At 40.9% G+C, this 22,339-nt stretch overlaps 1 protein-coding gene across 1 annotated transcript in view; it reads left to right on the top strand.

The window, feature by feature from the left end:
• Positions 1-22,339, top strand: part of LOC136858031 (proliferation-associated protein 2G4) — a 164,825-nt gene that overhangs the window by 79,745 nt on the left and 62,741 nt on the right. The window contains exon 5 of the mRNA XM_067137246.2: positions 15,488-15,709. Coding sequence (XP_066993347.2) covers positions 15,488-15,709 — 222 coding nt within the window. The remainder of the gene's footprint in view (positions 1-15,487; positions 15,710-22,339) is intronic.

The raw sequence follows: 22,339 nt of genomic DNA, 5'->3' as shown, positions 1-22,339 counted from the left end.
GATATCTTCCAGCTTACAAATATAAATGGCAAAGTATACAAATGAAATACTGATAATAATAATAATAATAATAATAAATCGAATACTGACAATGATATCTCTTAACTTCTATATATAATTCGGGGGTGTGATATATGTACTATCACAACCATAACTATTCCTCATCTCGTCATTTCCATGCCAATACAGTGTATACTGTTTTCTTAATTTCTTCATTCCTTTCCCTCTCCATTTGGTTTCACTCAGCCCCAGCATAATTAATTTCCTCCTTTTCATGGGTTCCACTAGTACTTCACATTTTCCTGTGAGACTTGAGTATTGTCCCAATCCGTGTTAGTCTCCTCCAGAATTTTTGCAGTTTTGCAGGACGCTGTCTATCATCAGGCCATAAACCATCATCCCTGACATGAGTATGCTCATGCTGGCATCTTAATTTAGTTTATAAATGCATTCCGAGGCTCTTATGTGTTTTGAAAGTAACTACCGATAAGCTCTTTTACTGGCTTACTAGGCCTAACGCAATTGAGGATTTTCTTTCGGGGTTTACTCCTGTAGCCTTCGAGGATCCCTCCTCATCCCATAAGGCAGTGGGTTCCATCAGTACTATCTCCGGTGGAATGGGTACCTCCTCCACCAGCTCCACCGTACCGAATCATATTCTCCGTCTTTGTTACCGTTGAGGTCTTCACTTGTTACCCTGAGCTGGGACCCTCTGCCTGATGTTACACACCGTGTCAGCGTGTTCTGGGACTCGCATAGGCAGGGACGCTACTCCCTGAGCAGGGTGTCCTCTAAGAGGGTCCCTGCCTGTTACCTGTCGCTTTTGAGGGATCCGGTGTATATACCTACAATTCATGTGTCAGACACGGACTATGTTCCACTACAGTACAAGGAATATTTACAGTCGTCACAGTATTATGTCTTTTACAGCTGTTCATTATGATACACACGGAAGAAGATCATGTCACATACTTTTTTCGGCTTCGCATAAATTTTATGATTCCGTTCCGAAACGCTATTGTTTTCTGGTACATAAACTTTCCACCCTAGTCACCTTTTCCATAACAAGAGGTTCTCATCAATTGACACTTTGCCATCATTGGTATAAGATTCCGAAGATTTTACTACCAGGTGGTCGAATACTGGCTTCATATTATATATTTTGGTAGGAATTTGTCCATTATACGCCTCATTGTCAGAGAAATGTACAAAACTGTGTAGGAGAAATCTAATAATAATGATGTTATTGGCTTGACGTTACACTAACTACTTTCACGGTTTTCGGAGACACCGTGGTGCTGGAATTCAGTCCTGCAGGAGTTCATTTGCATGCCAATAAATCTACCAACACGAGGCTGACATATTTGAACACCTTCAAATATCCATAGGCTGAGCCAGGATTGAACTTGCCAAGTTGGAGTCAGGAAGCCTGCCAGCAACTAAACCGTCTGAGCCACTCGGCCTGACGAGGAAAAACCTGTGTGTCATCAGCTCATAGAAAATAGGAGTAGTCAACAAGCAATTGCGAGGAATATGACCTAATTTATTACGGTAAATCAAGGAATATGGGTTAATATGTGGTAAATTTGAAAGCCGCTGCTGCGGATTGTCGATCGTCATCTGTTTCACAAGTGTTGCTGGCATGCTGGGTGAGCAAATAGCAGATCTTGTGGGATATCGTACTTTGCGAGAGTCGAGACTGTTGGTTATGGAAGTCTACCTCGCTCACATTAGAGTTCGTATCTGTCCCGTGAAAGTGCTGTCTCGATAGTAAGCGATGGATTCAAAAACGGCGCCTGCGTCATTTACTGTGCGTGACAAACTGAAAGTTGTGATCGAAGCTGAAATATACGGAAATCGTACCGTTGGCAGAAAGTACGATATCGATAAATCGTGTATTCGTGATTGGCGGAAGAAGGAAAACTTCTAAAAAGTAACAGCGACCGCAGAGTGTTCCGCGGGCAGAGTGAAGTGTTTACGGAAATTGAACGAATCCACAAATTTGTGATAGAAAAACGTGAGTTAGGATATGGTGTTTCTAGAGAAATGTGTAAATTGAAAGCACCAGAAATCTCTAAAAGAACTCAAAACACATGGTTTTACTGCAAGCCGTGGATGGATCTAAAACTTTTATAGAAAGGGATTGTGCATTCGGAGACGTACGTCTGTTTCACAACGTCTCCCTGGGGCGTATTAAGAAAACTTAATGGCCTTTCAGCTTCACATTATTCACTTGAGGAAGAAAAATTCTTATTTGCTGTCGCAAATTGGGAATGGTGACCAGACACCTGTATATTTTGAAATGCCATTGGAAAATACAATGGATACGAAGGGTTCTACAAGTATAACCATCAGAACACGTGGTAACGAAAAGCAACGATGCATGGTAATGTGCGTATTAGCGGATGGAACCAAACTCCCTCCATACGTGGTTCTGGAAAGGAAATACAGTAAAACCTCGTTTATTCGAAGTCGTTGGGACTCAAAAATCGGACTTCGAATTACGTGATTTCGAATTAACTGCCAATTCGCTATTCAGAAGTACCAACCCTTGCCGCGTTACTAAATATTCTCAAGAAGGCCCGTTACTACATGCAGTTAACCTTGATTCACAGTTTATACCTTTCAAAGGCCATGAAAAAAGATCTATTTCCAAAATGTATCTAAGAAGGTGCATTTACAGTATTCAAATAATGCACTCGGATTTCTCAATGGTAAACATAACCTCACGCAACGAAAGAAAGAAAAAATCACGATTCAAGGACGAGGAGAAATCTATGCTGGCTCCCACATGCAAGTGCTTTATTAATTGGATTACTATATTGTATGAATTTTAGATGTCTTGTATTTACACAGAAAGTACCCGATGCCCTTAAAATCGAACTTTCCTATGACTCTATCCTTGTACGATTTCCCGCCATGGCACTTCTCTCGTACTTCAGAAATGTAAACACTTGCCGCTTCACAAAGTATTCTAAGACCCATTAATACATGCAATCACCTCGATTCACAGTTTAAACCTTTCAAATGCCATGGAAAAAACTATTTCCGAAATGTATCCAACAAGGTGCATTTACAATGTTCAAATAATACACTTGGATAAATCACTGACAAACATAACCTCACGAAACGAAAGAAAAAAAAATCGCACAATTCAAAGACGAGAATAAATTATGCTAGTTCCCCTGTACAAATGCATTTATCTCTTTGGATTTCTGTACTGTCTGCATTTTTAGATGCTTTGTACTGGCATGGAATGTGCCCGACGCCCTTAAAACATTGTAACTTATCGAACTTTCCTATGACGAGGCGATAAAGTATCTCGCGCCCATGTGCATTGCAACGCACTACTATGACCCCCATCCTTCACCCTTGTACGATTTACCAGCTGGCAATTTCTCCTTTAAAACAATAAGACCGTTTAGGCTCGCATTAAAATAAAGCAATGCAGTTTTACCGGTAATGACAATATTGTTCGGTGCTTACGAATTTATTATATGAGCCACGTTTTTTCGTCAACTATCGGCATCGCCAGAGTTTGCGGATTCTGTTTTCCCGCCTGTTGCGTGATATTACGGCGTTCCTTAAAAGGTTGAATGCAAAAGAATTCCAATTTCATTCAACTTAGCAATCATGAAGCGCACTGTAGACCCACCGAAGTGAGTGTGAGTGCCGAAAGTTACCCCTCCACGTTCCGGAACGCGCGTTCTATTATGAAGCGGAGCGGATAAATTTCGAGTTGAAATTACTCTGTAACATACTATTGTTTTAAAATGTAAAGGCAGTTTCGAATTAAAAGTCTGAATTTTGGTAACGGGGCCGACACTGTACTTCGAATTACGAATTATCCGTATTTCGAATTAAACAATTGAAATAACATGCAAAACTGTATCTCACGTTTCCGGGAACGAGAGCTTCTTCGAATTAGGCGGGATTTTGAATTAACCGATTTCGAATTATCGAGGTTCTACTGTATCTTCCGAAAGGAAACTTGCTTATATATTTAAGTTAAATTTACAAATAAATTTTAAACTGTAATGTAATAAACTGCATAGTAAAAGTATATTGTATTGAATAGGTGGAATCATAAATTTGATTTAAATATATATGTAATATCAGTTCAATACGGACCAATCAAAATGAACTTTCTAACCCTTAATTAAGGATACTTGCCGTCCAGTGTTATTGTTAGAACAGTGAGTTAGTTGAGGACTGGGTGAAGTGCGTTTGGCAACGTTGCCCAGGAGCTTTGTTACAAAAACGAAACATGCTTGTGTTGGACAGTTACCAAGGACATAAACTGACGCCGTAAAAGATATGATGTGGAAAGGAAAAACAGATCTTGCGGTAATTCTCGGAGGACTCGCTTCTATTCTACAGCCGTTGGATGTGTGGGTGAACCGGCCTTTCAAACCTGCAATGAAACGGTTGTACACCGAATGGATGTCTGATGATGATCACGCGTTAACACCAACCGGACTAGTGAATAGGACTGAAGTAGGACTAATATGCAGCTGGATCAAGACCACATGGGCACGCATTCCCAACGATCTAGTGTCCAAACTCCCTTGGACCGATTTTTTCATTTTTTGTGATGATTTTATTAATTCTAAGCTGTTTGAATTTATATTTGTGGTATATATGTGAAGAAAATTAAATAGGTATGGAGGTTGATTTTTTCGTTTTTTCATATTTTGCTATCGCAAATTTAGGGTGTGAGTCTTATTCAGTGGCAGGTGGGATTTTGGATTATACGGTAATTAGAATCAGCAGATATGTCTGCGTTTTCCGTCGAGCAAGCGACTTGTTGCTGCGGATCTCGGCGTATTGCACCCCTCCGTCCGAATGGGTTAGTAATGGTAATTTAGGGTTACCTATCACTGAAATTTTATTCTGCTGATTGATTATTAGGGTACACTTCGGTAATTTGACAATCGGAATATTTTAAGCCCTGCGGAATTTTATTACCCCGATCATGATTTGTTCAAATCATTATTAGCATAATTTTTATCACTTAATCGTTGACATGTTCTTCAACTTTTACCATTAATATTTTCATTGGACTTTGACAATTTATGATTGGATTCATTGGGTAGCCTTTTTTAGATTATAATATGATCCGTCCTCTTTTCTGAAAATGATCACCTCAGAGTTATTCCTGTTAACAAATATTTGAATTATGTTTGGTGAATAGAACACCTGTACTGCCTAATTACTGCCAGAAAATGTCCTAAATTCAACAGAATCTGATCCTTCCACCAGGACAGAATACCCCCTCTAGGGACACCAAGCCCTTATCGTCGGTGTGAGGGCTTGTGTGCTTGTTGATTCCGAGGGCTGTGCCAGCTCATTGTTACCCATGCTGGCTTGTTCTCGGTGTAGGGCCAGACTAACAAGGTGTCCTCTGAGTTGCCTGAGAGGTGTCTGTGCTCTAGATTTCATAACTAAGTGCGGCCAGTATCCAGTAATCGGGAGATAGTGGGTTCGAGCCCCATTGTCGGCAGCCCTGAAGATGGTTTTCCGTGGTTTCCCATTTTCACACCAGGCAAATGCCGGGGCTGTGCCTTAATTAAGGCCACGGCCGCTTCCTTCCACTTCCTAGGGCTTTCCTATCCCATCGTCGCCAAAAGACATCTGTGTCGGTGCGACGTAAAACAAATAGCAAAAAAAAAAAAAGATTTCATAACTATTTCTACCCTTCTATTCTCACCTTAAATTTCATTCCTCTTCCTGTCTAGCCAACCTCTCTGCCTCGGGTAGAATAGGTTAGTATGGGGGTTTCATCCTCCCCGAATCGCAAGTTTCGGGTCGTGGCGAGGTGATGCATGGCTACTGGGAGAGTAGTTCATAGCTGCCCACCCCAGTCACAAGTTTCGGGTCGTGGCGAGGTGATGCATGGGTACTGGGAGAGTAGTTCCTAACGAACTCCCCCCTCCAGATACGGGGCGCCCTTTGTAGTATATAGCCTTTCCTTTGGTATGTCAGGGCTCTGCCGAAGGTCAACCTTTTATATCCCGGGTACTTGTGGGAATATGCATGGTTTCTAAGTTTGGTTTTAATTCATGGAAGGCTGCAGGCCTTTAAACTGCGTCTTTTAATTATACTTCAAAAATATGTAAAAGTTTCAACCGAGCCAATGATTTGTTCAATAGGGAAATATATGAGGAAAATCTGCCTGAATTCCTGGTTGCCTCCTGAGTCTATGGGCAGAGCTTCCTCCCAGAAAATCCGTTTCTAATTAGTAATGCTGTGGAGGACATTGTTGGTGGAGAGGTTGATGAGATGCGGTAACTGCGAGACGTCTCCGTACTTACTAAGAACACTACGGTTGTACAGAGTAAGAGGTTACTGAAAGCTACAATGTTCGGACCAGTACCTGTTACGGTGGAAAAGGACTAGTTGCTGATTCTGACGTCAAGAGGATCAGGAGGCGTGTCGGAGCCAATCTTCACGACACAGGTGCTTTCATACTCACCTTTGATAGACAGACACTGCCCGAACGAATTAAAGTTTCCATGTACAGGGTGTCCGAGAATTCCCCGTAACCCTAGTTTCATATTATTTTGTTATATTATGGCATGGACAATTTTGTATAATTGGGGAATTCAATAGTTGTTTTATTGGTATTGGTATCCCTGCTGCTAGCGTGTTGTCTCATTTCAGTTGTTAAGTCATGGAGGATGTGAGCGGACACAGCTACACTGTTGTGAAGCGATTAGTGGTGTGTGTGTGTGGGTGCACGAACGAGCACATACGGGGCAAACAATGACAGTGATAATGAGTGCATTTAGAGATCGCTTTGGCAAACCCCCACCTCGTAAAGCTACTCTGCTTGATTGGGAGAAACGTGCGTTTCCTTCAGGCAGTGTTAAAGACAGGCCACGTAGTGGACGTAAGAAGACGCGGGGAGAAACGTGTGCTGCAGTCGCTCAATCAATTGAGCAATCTCCATTGAAATCTATTCACAAAAGAGCAGCTGAACTTCAAGTACCGCAGTCAACAATGCATCACCACATTAAAAGCGATTTGAAAATGAAAGGATGCATGTGAATGAATTATCTGACAGTGGCATGAAGCAACAAGTTGCAGCTTTCCGTGCTTTGTTGGCACAATTCCCAACTGCCGTGTCTCGCTCAAGTGTGTTATTTTCTGATGAATGTGCGATATATCGCAGTTCACATTGGAAGAATGTGATTTTCTGGTCTAAGGAAAACCCTCATATTGGTATGGGCCGGGATATCATCACGTCACTTGTGCGGACTGTAGTTTTTTTTATGGGTATGTGAATGGAAAATCTTACTTGCATATGTTACAATCTTGGTTAATACCTCAGCTTCAAGACAAAGGAATCATGGGTCATGTGTGGTTAAAGCAGGATGGGGCTCCAGCACATTTTGCTATTACCAGGCGAGTTGGCCGTGCGCGTAGAGGCGTGCGGCTGTGAGCTTGCATCCGGGAGATAGTAGGTTCGAATCCCACTATCGGCAGCCCTGAAGATGGTTTTCCGTGGTTTCCCATTTTCACACCAGGCAAATGCTGGGGCTGTACCTTAATTAAGGCCACGCCCGCTTCCTTCCAACTCCTAGGCCTTTCCCATCCCATCGTCGCCATAAGACCTATCTGTGTCGGTGCGACGTAAAGCCCCTAGCAAAAAGAAAAAAAAACATTTTGCTATTCAGGTGCGCGAGTTCCTTGATGAACAATTTCAAGGCCGCTGGATTGGCCGTGGCTCACCAACATCTCCAGCCCCATTGAAATGGCCACCACGAAGCCCAGACCTTACCATGCCAGACAACTCATTATGGGGAATGATCAAGTCCCATGTGGCTCAACGTTGGTACACGACCCCTGTGATGCTCCGCAAAATGTCAGTGAGGACTTGGAGACGGATAGAACTCTGTGTAAGGCTTGATGGTGCACATACAGATTCCCTGGATTCATAGTTTTTATATGTAAGTACTCCACTATAACATGAAACGTATGAAACTAGGAGTACGGGGACTTCTCGGACCCCCTGTATATGCTGACAGTTCAACCTTATATTCCAACACCTATGCGCTATTACAACTGCCATCGGTTTGGTCACACATTGCCGCGCTGCCAAGGCTCTAGCATTTTCTTCATTTCACAGTTTTCGGGCAGATCACAATTTCTCCACCTTCTGACCTGTTTGTTGTTCCCCAACAACCTAATTTTTGCCACTGTCGCTCTAAAACTACTGTTTGCTAATATCGCTAGAACTGTCTTGGTCTGGAAGTTCAATTTCCTCAGATTATTCTTGCACAGTTTCTCCCTCAAATACTGTATCCTCATTGAAATTATGGAAGATGGCTTCGGCTCCAGATCTTAGCTGCTGTCCACTTAGATTATTGTTCCTCCAGCTTCTTCATCACCACTGTCTTCATCTGTGTCGTACCTTACCGACAGGGGAGCTATGAATAAATCCAAGCAGTTGGCTCGTAACACGTCTGGATGCGCCTCCTCCTCCGTAATGCCACAATCTCTTGCACTCACAGGCTCCTACATGAGATGAGAAAGAGAACGAAAATTTAAAAAGTGTATAAAAGTATTAAGAAAATGGTCAAAACTCTAATAATATGTCAAAAGGTACCAGAATAAAATTTAAGGTTTTGATATCATTTGTGCTCGGTGTTGCGAAAATGCAACACTCGTAATCTGACTAGTCTGGGTGACTCGTTGCATATGCAATTAATTTTTTCACACAGGCATATCATATTGTCCCTGTGCTGCGCTATAAAAACGGGTCCATCATTATAGCTTCAGTTCCATAACGATTTACTTACCGTTCTTGTCGGTCAGACACAGCCATTCTCCGAGTTCATTCACTGTTACAATTCACCAGCTATCCACAGGACAACATGCTGTCAGATACAGTGGGAAACTCCTGGAGCTCATAGCTTGAGTCATGGAGTAACTATACGACTAACACCAAAGAGTTCACAATAGCTGCTGCCAACTTTATTTAACAAAATGTATATCGTTGTACACTGTTGCGAAAACGCATCACCAGGAACTAATGGGTTTTAAGTTAATCAACATCTCGTGGTTGTTAGGAAGAGTGCGAATGTAGAATAGAAGGCAGTGGTAGAACCATTGCTCCAATGCAATTTTGTTTGAATACAGCCGTAAAACATGGCACATGGAATTAGCATAAACACTCATGTTGTCTGAACATTTGAATCACAATCTCCAATCTCCAGCTAAGAACAGTCTCTTACAGACCTGTCATCCTATCCCTTTGTAACTTGTCCCCGACTTAAACCTGCACTCGGATATGGGAGTTACTAAATATTTTACTGTTATTTACAAAACCTGGCTGGACCCATTCCCTTATTTGGAGGTTAGGATCATTAATCATTTGAACATTAATAGAAAAAAGTATCCCTTCCTAATGCAGGCTATTTGAGCTCGTATTGCCTCCAGGTTTTTAGATTCTTGATGCTGAGTCATGAGCAAAACTAGTAGTCAAAAGGGGGGGGGGGGGGGTAAAACTATCTATTGCACCTAAAACACCAGTAAAACAGCATATTTCATAAGAGTTGTGGATATTGACATTATATCGAATGAATTACTAAGTAATATTCTCATGGATGTTATCGCTGCAGTAACTCTAACAATAAATTCTACTAACTGAAGCTTTTATGTCACAGCATTTGTCTCCAAACATTACATGAAAAATTATTGGCCGTGCATTTTTAAAAGGTTTTGATCTCGAATGTGCTTGACAGCTCAAAGGCGATGCTCTGTTTGAAGACATTGACAAAGAAATAGTGATGATAGATCTGAATCATCTGATACGGATGACTGACTTAAACAAATGGCAAACAAATTACTTCTTTGTGTGCTTCATTAATTTTAAAAAAAAATTGTTTCTAATTTCCTGGGGGCCAGCTTGTAATTGAATAAGTATGGTAGTGTTACTTGTTATTGATGATAGTGTCCTGCTCTTTGTATTGTTTTTTTCTACAAACTAAAAGCTGCAAAACTTTTTTTGCTGTCTTACAATGCCACATCACAAATTGCAGTCCATGGACCAAAGGTGTTTTTAACCTTTAAGTACATGCACTGCTGTATAAAGTACACCACCCGTACTAAAGAAAGGAATATTTTTTAGTTCTTTTTCCACGTTTAACCATGTTGTTGTTGCTGTTGTTTTCTGTATGTTACGTACAGTTTTGAATACATTGCAGTATTCTTTGTCAAAGCGACTGAAATACCCTTACTTGATCTGAGGTAATCAGTCTCCCAGGCAGCAATCACACTGCAAGAGTGGTTCTTGACCTTGGTGTTATATATCCTGTCCTTTCTGGCTGTCTCGTGAGAGTTCTGGAAATTGTGTATCACAGCCAGGTAGTGGGACTTGTCCCTGCTGTTATGTAATTAGAGGTTCGTCCTGCGTGTGTATGTTGTGGTCTGTATGTCTTAATTTATGTATGATAGGCATCCAAGAATTGCTGATTTTATATCCTTCTGAATTAATATTGTTTGGGTGTTTCTTGATTTCAATAGTCTCATGGATTTTCCTTTCCAACTTCCAAGGGATAGCTGCTAGGATCTTGGTCTTGTCAAATGATATTCCATGTCTCGTTTCGTAGGAATACTTGGCTACAGCTGAAATATCTGTGTTTTGGTACTTGGTGTGACGGATGTGTTCTTTTCGGCGGGTAGAGATCAGACTTTTTATTTCACCGACATAGCATGTTCCGCAGCTACATTTAGTGTGGTATAAGCCTATAGTTCTATTGTGTCTTTTACCGGTGGTAGATAATGGGCTAGCTTCCGGTGTTGTTTATAGATGGTTTTTATGTCGTATTTATCCAGTATCTTACCGATCCTGTCTGTAGTGTTTCTAATGTATGGAAGTACACTGTTTTCGAGAGGGTCAGTTCTTCTTTCCTGTTGTTTTCTTCTGATTTTTTTAAAGACTTGTCAAATGTTTATTGACTGAGTAGCAGCGTGCATGTACCTGTCTTGTGTGTGTGGGTTTTATGTATACTGCATGTTGCGCATTACTAGGACATACAGGATCGGTAATTTTCCGTTTACTTAGATTTCCATGGTGAACTGAATATGAACGTGAATAGAGTTGATATCGTCGAGAAATAGCTGCAGATTATTGCTCCTGTGAGGCCAGATCATGAACATGTCATCCATATAACAGAGAAAACATTTCGGTTTCAGGGTAGGTGTTAGCTATTATTGGAGAGAGTGGCGACCCCATCGCGGCCCGTTCTGTCTGTCTGTCTGTAGAATTCCCTGTTAGAGTTGAAATATGTGGCATTAAGGCATTCTTTAGCTAGTGTTGACAGGTCTTCTGGAAGTTTGGGTCTAGTAGCGGAAGTACTTCTGTTAACGGCACCTTGGTGAAAAAGACTTGTTGGTGGAAAATGGCGTGACGTCAAACTTAGTAATATGTCCGTACTTTCGATTGATTGGTCCTTAAGGAGCTGGATGAAATGTCGGGAGTCCTTCACGTAGGTTTCGGTATGTCCTCATGTGGCTGAAGAAAGTCTGTCTAGGTAACGTGCGATATCATGCGTCGAAGATCTAATAGCGCTCACGATAGGCCGCAGAGGTATGCCTTCTTTATGGATTTTTGGGAGGCCATACAGTTTAGGAGGCATCGGGTCCAAGAAAATCGGTTTCTTATGTATTTCGGCTGGGGAATACTGGAATTTTTTACTAGTCTGTGGAGTTTGTTCTTAATGCGGTTGGTAGGGTTTCTTATTTTCCTATATGTAGACTCGGCGAGTAATTGTTCCCTTTTCAGTGTGTAGTCTGTGCTATTCATTATCACCGTAGCATTGCCTTTATCTGCAGGTACATAGATTAAGACATACAGACCACAACATAAACACGCAGGACGAACCTCTAATTACATTACAGCGCGGGCAAGTTCCACTACCTGGCTGTGACACATACTTTCCAGAATTCTCACGAGACAGCCAGGGGGCTTACGTCAGCCAGGAAGGGTAGGATATATAAAACCAAGGTCAGGAACCACTCGCGTAGTGTGATTGCAGCCTGGGAGACTGATTTCCTCAGATAGAGTAGGGGTATTTCAGTTGCCTTGACAAAGAATGCTGCAATATATTCGAAACATCGGCAAACTGTACATAATGTACAGAACAAAACACTGTTAAACCTTGAAAAAGAACTAAATAATTCTACACACCGTGGAAGCTTTACTTATAGCAATATTTTTGTTGTAATGTGGTTTTTTTTTGCCTCTTAGGCACCATCTAACCTATCTCTGAGATGTTCGCTACGACTACTAGCAGTGCCTTTGTTGTTGGATTTGTTAGTGCTGATTCATAGGAATAAACAATGAGCTGCAGCATATGGTGAACTGAGTACACCATGTATGTAATTATGTAATTTCAATATAGATTCAGTTATTTAACTTACTTTCTTCTGTTTTTACATGATATTTTAATAGAATTATAAACTATCCCCATGTCTCGTACGGTTATGTCTTTGTAGGGCTTGCGTACGAGCCAAAATTCTGAACCGGCTTACTGAAATCTGTCAGGTTATAGAGCAAGAAGAATTGGAAAATGATGTTGGAGGAGACTCAGATACTTATGAAGAAGAATTTATACAGGAAAACAATCACGTTACAAAATTGGAAAATGATTCGAGTGACTCAGGAGAAGAAGAGGATAGTTCCGATAGCGGGAGGACATTGGCGTTATTTTTTTCAGTTGGTGAATATAACTGGAATGAACAGTGAAATCATACACAATTCAGCATACATAGAGATAGAGCTGTGCCTTAATTAAGGCCACAGCCGCTTCCTTCCCACTCCTAGCCCTCTCCTGTCCCATCGTCGCCATAAGACCTATCTGTGTCGGTGCGACGTAAAAAAAAAAAAAAAGGGAGCCTTGTCTATATTGCTGCTAGCCACATCGTGAAGACAGAGCTGAACTTAGGAACCTACCTCGAGACACCCAGTTCTTTCTGAGAAAATACAAAAGGCAAGAGCAACAGCAACCCCCTGTGGGTGGGTGACGAAGATGAAGAATACACCCACGGTATCCCCAACCTGTCGTAAGACCAACTAAAAGGGGCCCCGGGGTCTCTCTACTTGGGAGCGTTGGTTGGCGACCTCGGGCCCTTTAGCTGAGCCCTGGCATTGCTTCCACTTACTTGTGCCAGGCTCCTCACTTTCATCTATCCTGTCAGACCTCCTTTGGTCAACTCTTCTTTTCCGATCCTGATGTTATGAGAGCATTCGAGGCCTAGGGAGTCTTTCATTTTTACGCCCTTCATGGCCCATGCCTTTCTTCATCCGTCACATTTTTATGTTTCTTTTTGTTACCTCTACAAGAATCTGTGCACTTAATTTCAAAGAGTTGACCTTCACTAAAGCACATGTTATTTTGAAATTAAAAGTTTGCTTGTGATTCTATAGAGCAAGGATGAGGATGTATTGACTTCCGATAATGCTTATATTCAGACCATAACGTACATACTGGCTGGAACATTCCGTTCTTTCTTTTCTCAATAAATTTCCTCAAATGAGAGAGAAAGAGAATGTTTTTGTAATTTTCTAGCAAATCCACTTGCTGGCATTACCTGCTAGACTCCTTTCCATTGTACCATTATTCTTTCTCTGAATTATCTTGCACGTCACATACTAGAAGTATGAGTATCTGCAGAAATGTGCTTGCTACTTGTAAAGAGTTGAGAGAGTGTGTATTTAAAGAATGACGAAGAATTAATCTTTTTGCACATCTCTAAAACTGTTGTGTTTTGGACTGATAACAGTCCACCATATTTAACTCTAAAAGTTGTGTTTAGTGAACTTACGTGAACTCTTAAACTAGACAGTGTATCACTGCATAGAAATTTTCATTTTAAATGTGCAGTGCTTATGAGAAAAATTTGCTTAATATGGCATTTACTTTTGAATCCACTTTAAATTGCTCATATAATATAGGGAGGTTCTGTGAAATAATGTTGCATATTCCACATACACAAAACGTAAGTGAATTCATGTTGTTGTCGTTGGCTGCAACTCATATCGGTGTAAACATGTTCTTCAGCAGTTTACATTTTCACACTCACAATGCTTTTTTAATATGTTTCTTATGACTTTACTGATGTAACAGCAACTTCTGGCTCAGTGAGGAAAGCAACAGGTAACTACCTCACTCCCCATTTCCCTAGTACACCTCTTCAGTGATGCCTCGGCCGTCTATGACAGCTGATGGCAGAGCTGTTGAGGATCTAGCCAGCCTTAAGGCTGAAGACTGTACATACATGACTTAGTAGCCCGTTCTTGGCATGAAATATAACGTGCACGCAGATCACATGGAATGGCTGGGGGAGGGCAGGGCTGAGCTTGACGGAGCTTCCATGCTTGTCGTTTATCCTCTTCACGTCGTCGTTCCTCTTCAAACACTGTATCCTCTTCACGTCGTCGTTGTTACTCTTCGAACATAGTCACTGATGTAGAAACAGGGTGGCACCAAATTATATGATTCCCAGCAAGCGTATTGCAGGATTGATTGTTAATTTCAGCTCTTTTCATAGTATGCTTCAGCTGATCCTTGGAACTCCTCAAAGGGGCTCCATGAAGTCTTGTGCCAGAGCAGAGCTCACCATACACGACTTGACGCGGAAGTCTAGTTTCACTCACGCGATTGACGCACCCTATCTAAGATGTGGCCATTGTTGGTAGCCTCAATGCTTATAGCATGTGCTTTCTCAAGGACTGCATGGTTGGTGACTCGCTCCTCCCATGGATCTAAGTTTTTGCAGATGGAAGTGCTCTAGCGTATTTATATCCTGACGGTAGAGGGTCCAAGTTTCAAAACTATAAGGCAGTGTTGATATGACAACAGAATGGTAAACCATGATCTTGGTATGCATTGTCAGGTTCTTTTTTCATGAAGACGCAACGGGATAAACATCCATATTCTGAGTGGGCAGCACCAATTCTCCTATCCACATCTTGCGAGTAGTTAGTGTTTGTTGAGAGGATGCTTCCTAGATGTAAAAAGGGGTCGACCTGCTCCAGTGGAGTATCCGCAATGGAGGTATAGAAAGCTGGAAGGTTTGATCCAGGTGCAGGCTGTGCAAGTACTTTGGTTTTCTGAACATTAATAGATAGACCAAAACAGTCGCAATTACTCTAGGAACAACTGACAGACTGTTCTACCTCATCAGGTGTGAGAGCAGGTGCAGCAGCGTCATCTGCATAGTTGCAGTTCATCATACAGTAGGGAGAAGACACTAAATTTGTCTGCTAAAGTTTTGCTTCTTTTTTTATTATTATCCGATACTGAAATAACTATTCTTTACTTCCAGAAGCACTGTTTTTTTCTTTATTTGTTCACTGATGATATTGCTGTAGTTTTATTTATCAAAAGTGGGAGGTCATTAATTGTTGCCAATAATCAAGTGTGTGGTGTTGAGATTTCATTGCAGCAAAAGTTTATCTTTGGCTTTTTCTTTGCAGACATACACAGTGACGGATGCTGTGCAGAAGGTATGTGAGGCTTACAAATGCAAACCGATTGAAGGTATGCTGAGCCATCAGTTAAAGCAATTCAAGATAGATGGTGAGAAAACAATAATTCAGAATCCAAGTGATGCCCAGAAGAAGGAGCATGAGAAATTTGAATTTGAAACGCATGAAGTGTATGCTATGGATGTACTGGTCAGCACAGGAGAGGGTGTGGTAAGTCATTGTCATTATTTCCTAATGTTGACATCTTGTGCAAACATGGTTCCACTTCACTTAATTTCAGGGTTGGAAAAGAACAGCTTTTTTTCTTTCAACAAAGTTTAATTCCAAATATTTAGTTTAAATTAATATTTAAACCAGTTACGGGGTTTTCATTAACTACTAGCTGTTGTACCTGTTGTTGACGGGACAGTCATTTAGCCTGTGCATAATTAAATTTTTGTGAAGCCTTCAAATTGCTCTTAAGATTCTGTGATACATAGGTGGACATGTGGCTGTCAGTGGCTTGTTGTGACGACTTTCTGGCTCTCAGTAGCCCTTCACAGTTTCATCTTTTCTGCATTATCGTTGTTCTTCATTTGATCTCTTCCTTCTGGTATAAAAAGAGAATCAGGTTGATATTCAAAGAGTAGATTACAGACAGAAGTTCAGACTCCTTAAACATTGCCAGGATAATTTCCAAAGCAACCCCTATAGAGTTAATTATTAGATCTTGGACTTTATTTGCTTAGTAGATAAAAGTTTTAGAACAAAAGAGTTTGTAATTAATATTGGACAAAAATTTTGTCACCAGAAATTTTCTGGTAAAAGAGATGCATCAAGTTTTGTTTAAGGTCTCCTCTACTAAAGATTTTTTGAATTGTCCAGAACTTTACAGCATTACCTTTTCCCAAAAACGATCACATACCGTATTTCACGGCATAATCGTCGCACTTTTTATACCAAAATTTTCGAAAAAAATTGTAGGGTGCGACCATTATATGATGAATATTTAATACCAGTATTTGTATTACTCAAAAAATGTATTTATAACTAAATTGTATTTGATACAAATTTAAGATGCACGTAATACTCGCGTTTATACATCAAAATAATTAAAATAGTCTAAAACAAAATTCATAATTTTTCGCAACAATTCGGTGAACGATTTTCCAACCTGAAAATAAAAATGAACGTATTAAGTTAATTTGTCATTAATTTGAGTATTAAAGTTAAAATATTACACTTGCAAAAAATTATCGCTTTGTTGTGAAATGCGGACTTACCGGTACGCAATTTATTCCAAATCTTAGGTGTCGCTATCGCAGGTTTCGCTATCTGATGCGCCGTCCTCGCCTCTGTTAATACCAGTATCAGATTCTTCGTCTCCCTGCCACACTGCGTCATCTTCGGAACCGTCTAGTGCATTCGAAATCCCAGTCCTTTTGAAGCTCTTGGAGACTAGTTCAGGTGGTATAAGATCCCAACTCTTCTTCACCCACGAGCATAACAAGTCCAAGGGTGGACGCCTGATATTTCCGGCGGGCGTCAATTGCTGATCGCCGCTCATCATCCACTCGTTGTAAAATCGACGTAAGTGGTCTTTAAAGGGTTTATTAACACATACGTCTAGTGGCTGCAAAGCAGATGTTAGGCCACCAGGAATGACTATCTGTCGTGTCTTATTTGTAGTGAGAATTTGCTTCACTTCGTTCACGAGATGACCTCGGAAACTATCTAAAACAAGCAGAGCTGGTTGTTTTAGTAGTGCACCAGGTCTTCTATTCCACACAGTTTTAACCCAGTCCAGCATGAGTTCTACGTCCATCCAACCCTTTGGTTGCACTCGTACATGAATTCCACGGGGAAACTGTATATTCTTAGGCATCGTTTTCCTCTTGAAAATGATGTAAGGCGGCAACTTTCTCCCGTCAGCTGTAATGGCTAGCATTGCCGTGCATCGCAACTTCTCACTACCGCTGGTTTTCATTAATACACTCCGTGATCCTTTTAGCGCAATAGTGCTGTTGCGAGGCATATCAAAAAAGATTGGAGCCTGATCGGCATTACCGATTTGAGAAAGCAAGTACGAAGTTTCCTTGCGCAAACGTATGACAAATCGGTGAAAATTTACAATCTTGTCCGTGTAATCAGCAGGCAACTTTTGGCTTATTGTTGTTCTCCTTCGCACTGACAGATTGTGTCGTCGCATGAACCCCTTAATCCACCCACGAGTCGCCTTAAACTGAGTTACCGGTATGTTGTGTTTGCGCGCTACCTCCTGTCCCTTAATTTGTAACATTTCATATGATACACTGCAGCCATTGTTACGTATTTCACTGACGTACCTAAACACTTCTTCGTCAATTATAGGAAACTTCCCTGTTTTAGGACCTCTAAACGCGCGTCTAGAAGGGTTTGTGCTTTTTAGCTTGTTTTTTACTTTCCGCCAGTCACGCACCAACTTTCCACTCACAGAAAATTTTCTTTCTGCAGCTCTGTTCCCGTGCTGTTCAGCGAAGGCAATTACGCTTAGCTTGAAGCCCGCAGAATAGTTTCTATATTTACCCATAATCGCTTATAAATGCTTCACACGTTAATGTTTTGCGATATAAATGACTTTCCGTAATTGTTCACTATTAAAACAAATTATTTCTGCAAACACCCAAAACACAAATTAAAAACTTGAATTCTCACGCACACATGTCTACAGTAAGCACGTAAATCTGAAACAAATAAATGCATCTGTGATCTGTCCATTCCAGAGCAGCCAATACTGTTAGGCAGCAAGGAAGCATGCAACAATTTATCAGTTTAGCTCATTGGTTGCGACACACTACTGCGCTTGCGCAAAGCTTGCAAACCGGAGCTCTAGCTAGCGCGGTGTAGATCTACTGTATAGTTGACTGTATTCCGAGACGTCAGTAACAAACATTAATTTTTTTCAATTTCTTTTAAACATACGGTAATTAGGTTAATATTTCTTCCCAGTTATTGATGATTTTACATTACAAGACTGACGAGTTTATAAAATAAAACTTTAATAGCATTGGCTAATAATTATCTTGACTGCTTGGATAAAAGTTTTCATCCCATGCCCGGACACGTATGACGTAGTAGTAGGTAAGATAAGAGTCTAGCGATGACAACTGAGACATCGTAAATAATTCGGCTGAATAATTCCGTGGAAATCTGCGTTATCGTCTTGGATTTCACTTCGTGCGCAATAACACAGGAGCCGGCCCCATGGTGTAGGGGTTCCGTGCTTGCCTCTTACACGGAGGCCTCGGGTTCAATTCACGGCCGGGTCAGGGAATTTTACCTGTATCTGAGGGCTGGTTCGAGGTCCATTCAACCTACCTAGCCAGTATTTCCTGGCGACGTTGCCGATAAGCGATAACTTACAGCCTTACGTATTTCAAATGGGAACTCATAATATGTAGGTGGTGAATAAATAGTACACTGTCTCGCGACCACGTTGTCAAACTGCCGATAGCCTACCGGTAAGCATAATATGTAGGTGGTGAATAAATAGTACACTGTCTCGCGACCACGTTGTCAAACTGCCGATAGTCTACCGTGTAACCGTACGTATGTACGACTCCCGAGTTTTTAGGTTAGGAAATTTTCGTATATAGTTTGTTAGGTTAAAATCATGTAATTTTGTTTATTTATAATGTATAAACGTAATATTATAAGAAGAATGTATAGTTAGGGAATATTGCATATGTTCATCATTATATTTTGTATAAATTTCCGTTTGGGTAAGAGTCCGTAAATATGGCCTAGCCGTAAGGATTGTGCAACTGGGAAAACTGCGACTATATCGGGAAGGACGGTTGAAGTCAGTTGGATGTGTTGCAACAAGTGGCTTGAAAACACGGGGTACGGCAGGTTGTATCGGTTGAAGAAATGGAGTGAATCAATGTGGACATACATGAGTGGACGGTCTATGTCACATCATATACTCGATAGCCAATGCGAGGGCTTTGTTTTGAGCGAGGTTTGTGTTGACAGAGTGACGCGGGAAGAAGTGCCGGTGTGAGCGTTGCTACCACTAAACTTTTCAGGACGCGATTACCACGTGTAGCAAGCCTATATAAGCATGTACGCGTGTGCGGCAAGTCATTCTGATTCGAACTCTAATGCTGTTTCTGATTGTGTTTCTGTCTCTGATTCTGTGTGTTTCTCACTCGGACCGGCGCGCGGGAGCTACTTTGCGCATAGTCCTAGGCAATGTTGTATTGTTCTTGAGTATCGTTTTCGGAGTGAGCACGCTATATGTTGCTGATGCTAATGAGTTTCTGGCGGCTGTTAGGTCAAAGACGCTACTTAAGTGTTTATTTGTAACTCCAACTCTGTATAATAAGTTGGACTACAATTCTTCTACGAGATTATGTACAGTGGATGTGGTGATGCGTACAGAATCGAGATTCGGTAGTGGATGTGTGTTTGAGCACAGAGCTGATTCTTGGTCGAGGAAATCGTCGGCCGAGTATCCACTTTCAGTTGCAGAAACCTGAGGCGTTACACCAATCTGTGCGGCACTCGAGAAGAACTCAAGACGTCGATGAAGTGTGTAAATAAGGTTAGGGATGCTCTTCGTAAAGAAGGTTGCATCCGTACGTAGAGAAAGTCGTCGTACTTTTCTCTACCAGAATACGATTTTTGTTCTATAACAGTAGTGAGTGTAGTGGGACTCTTACCTGGAGGTATGTTAAGAAATGTATATATAGTATCAACAATTTTATTGATGGTTTGTAGTGTGTATATTTGCCTTTGTAAATGACAAACGAGTAGGTCTCGTCAAGTAATGATTTGGTTGTTGTTAGTAGTGTGTATATTGCCTTTGTAAACGACAAACGAGTAGGTCTCGTGAAGTAATGATTTGGTTGTTGTTAGTGGTGTGTATATTTGCTTTTGTAAACGACAAGCGAGTAGGTCTCGTGAGGTAATGATTAATGTTGGTCGTAGTTGTTTGTACGTTGCCTTTGCGGACGGCAATCAGGAGGGGGTCTCTTTAAGTGATGATTATTGTGGTATTTATTATATGTTTGTTTATTATTTTGGGAGTAAAGTTCTGGTATCAAACTTGCAGTAAATCTTTTTATCAGTGGAGTGAGGATGAACCTGGCATACTACCTTCATCTAATTTCAGGGGTAAACAGGTATGGTTATGAAGTAAGTTTGGAGCTTCGTCAGCCTGATGACCGTCGCCTTGGGAGAGGGAGTTACTCATTGCTCTATATAGTTATATATTCCTGTAATTGTTTTACAGGTGGCGCCCATTGTCTTGGTATTTATACTTATTTCACTCCGTTCATTAATTATATATATTTTTATTATTTATTGGTAGTCTTCAAATAGTTACAATTGGCGCCGCCAACGTGAGGCAGAATGATATCCAGACTTGCTATATAACCTTGGTAGGCACATTTGGTCCAGTGTTTTAGTGAGCTTGTGTCAGGAGTTATGTATCGGTGTTGTCATGTTTGGAGTGTTATGTTTATCAGTGGAGCATGAATATTAGTGAGAATAATAGTAATGCTATAAATTTGAGAAGTGTAGTGCATAAAGGAAGCATGTCTGTTAATGATCAGGAGAGCAGCTCTGACACAAGCATACAAAGTTTTGATGAAAGTAGTTGTCTGAGTGAAAATATGTCTATGGAAAAAGTGTATGGAATTGTAATGGGGGGTGAAGGGGAAGCTAGTGAGCAAAATCAAAGTAACATGGGGGGTAATAATGAGTTTATGAAGTTAGTATTGGAGCAGTTGGCCAAATTGATTGATCAAGGGAATAATTTAAGTAGTCAAATTAGTAATCAGGGGAAGGAATTAAGTGATAAAATTAGTAATGTAGGGGAGGAGGTAAGTAATTTAATTGATAAGCATTGCACGGCAGCTAATGATTGGGGTAGTAGTGTGGAGAAAGGAATTGATAATGTAGGGAGGGAAGGTGATGATTTGAGGGATTTTGGGGGTAAGGGGTGTGAAGAAAAGGAGGAGGATTTGTCGGAGGACCTACTATGTGCTAAAATTGATGGTGATAACACTGTGGTAATTGATGCTCTTTGGGAAGTTGCAGAAATTGAAAAGGAAGTTAGTTGTAAAGGTGATGAAGATTATTTTGTGGAGGAGGAGTCTTTGAGGAAGACATATCATGTTGTAGAGGATGGTGTAATTGAGGAGATTAATGTTACGTCGATAATGTGTCTGAGTAGTGATGATTTTGAGATTAATGAAACTTCCGTTAAGAGGGTCAAGAGCAACAGTGTTGATGGCATGAATGATGTGCGAGTGGGAACAGCGATGAAAGATATGGAAGTGGGAGAATTTAGTAGTAATGGTCGGGATCTCGAGTTCAGTGATAGTAGTGATTTCAGGAAGAGAGAGAGTGTGAGTGAAGGAAAGTGTGAGAAGGGTTGTGTGAATGAGATTGAGGTGATTGAAGCTGGTATGTCCGATAAGGATGAGTGGAGGAAAACTGTCGATGCTGTGGGTGAAATTCTTTGTGAAGTGGAGGTTAGGTCACATTTTGTGCATAATGAGAATCATAAGAGTGGTTGTGAATATTATGGGGATTCATTGTTTGAAGATTTTATGAGTAGTAATTGTGTTGGAAAGCTTGTTGGTATTTGGAAAAGGTTCAAAGAAATTGAGAGTGACAATGTGTATGAGAGAACAGGAGGTCGATTCAAACGTATGTTGAGTGGAATATCTGATGCTGAAGATCGTACGAATGATTTCATTGAAGTGTGGAAGAGTATTGATGAAAGAGGTGCGATTGTGGTGTGTTTTCAGAACAGGAGGGATGTTTTGATTGTGAAATGTATATGTGTTCCGAATGAAAGTCTGTGTAAAT

Source organism: Anabrus simplex, chromosome 1 (genome assembly GCF_040414725.1).
Source record: "Anabrus simplex isolate iqAnaSimp1 chromosome 1, ASM4041472v1, whole genome shotgun sequence".
NCBI classification, from domain to species: domain Eukaryota; kingdom Metazoa; phylum Arthropoda; class Insecta; order Orthoptera; family Tettigoniidae; genus Anabrus; species Anabrus simplex.
This window is presented reverse-complemented; position numbering and strand designations above follow the sequence as displayed.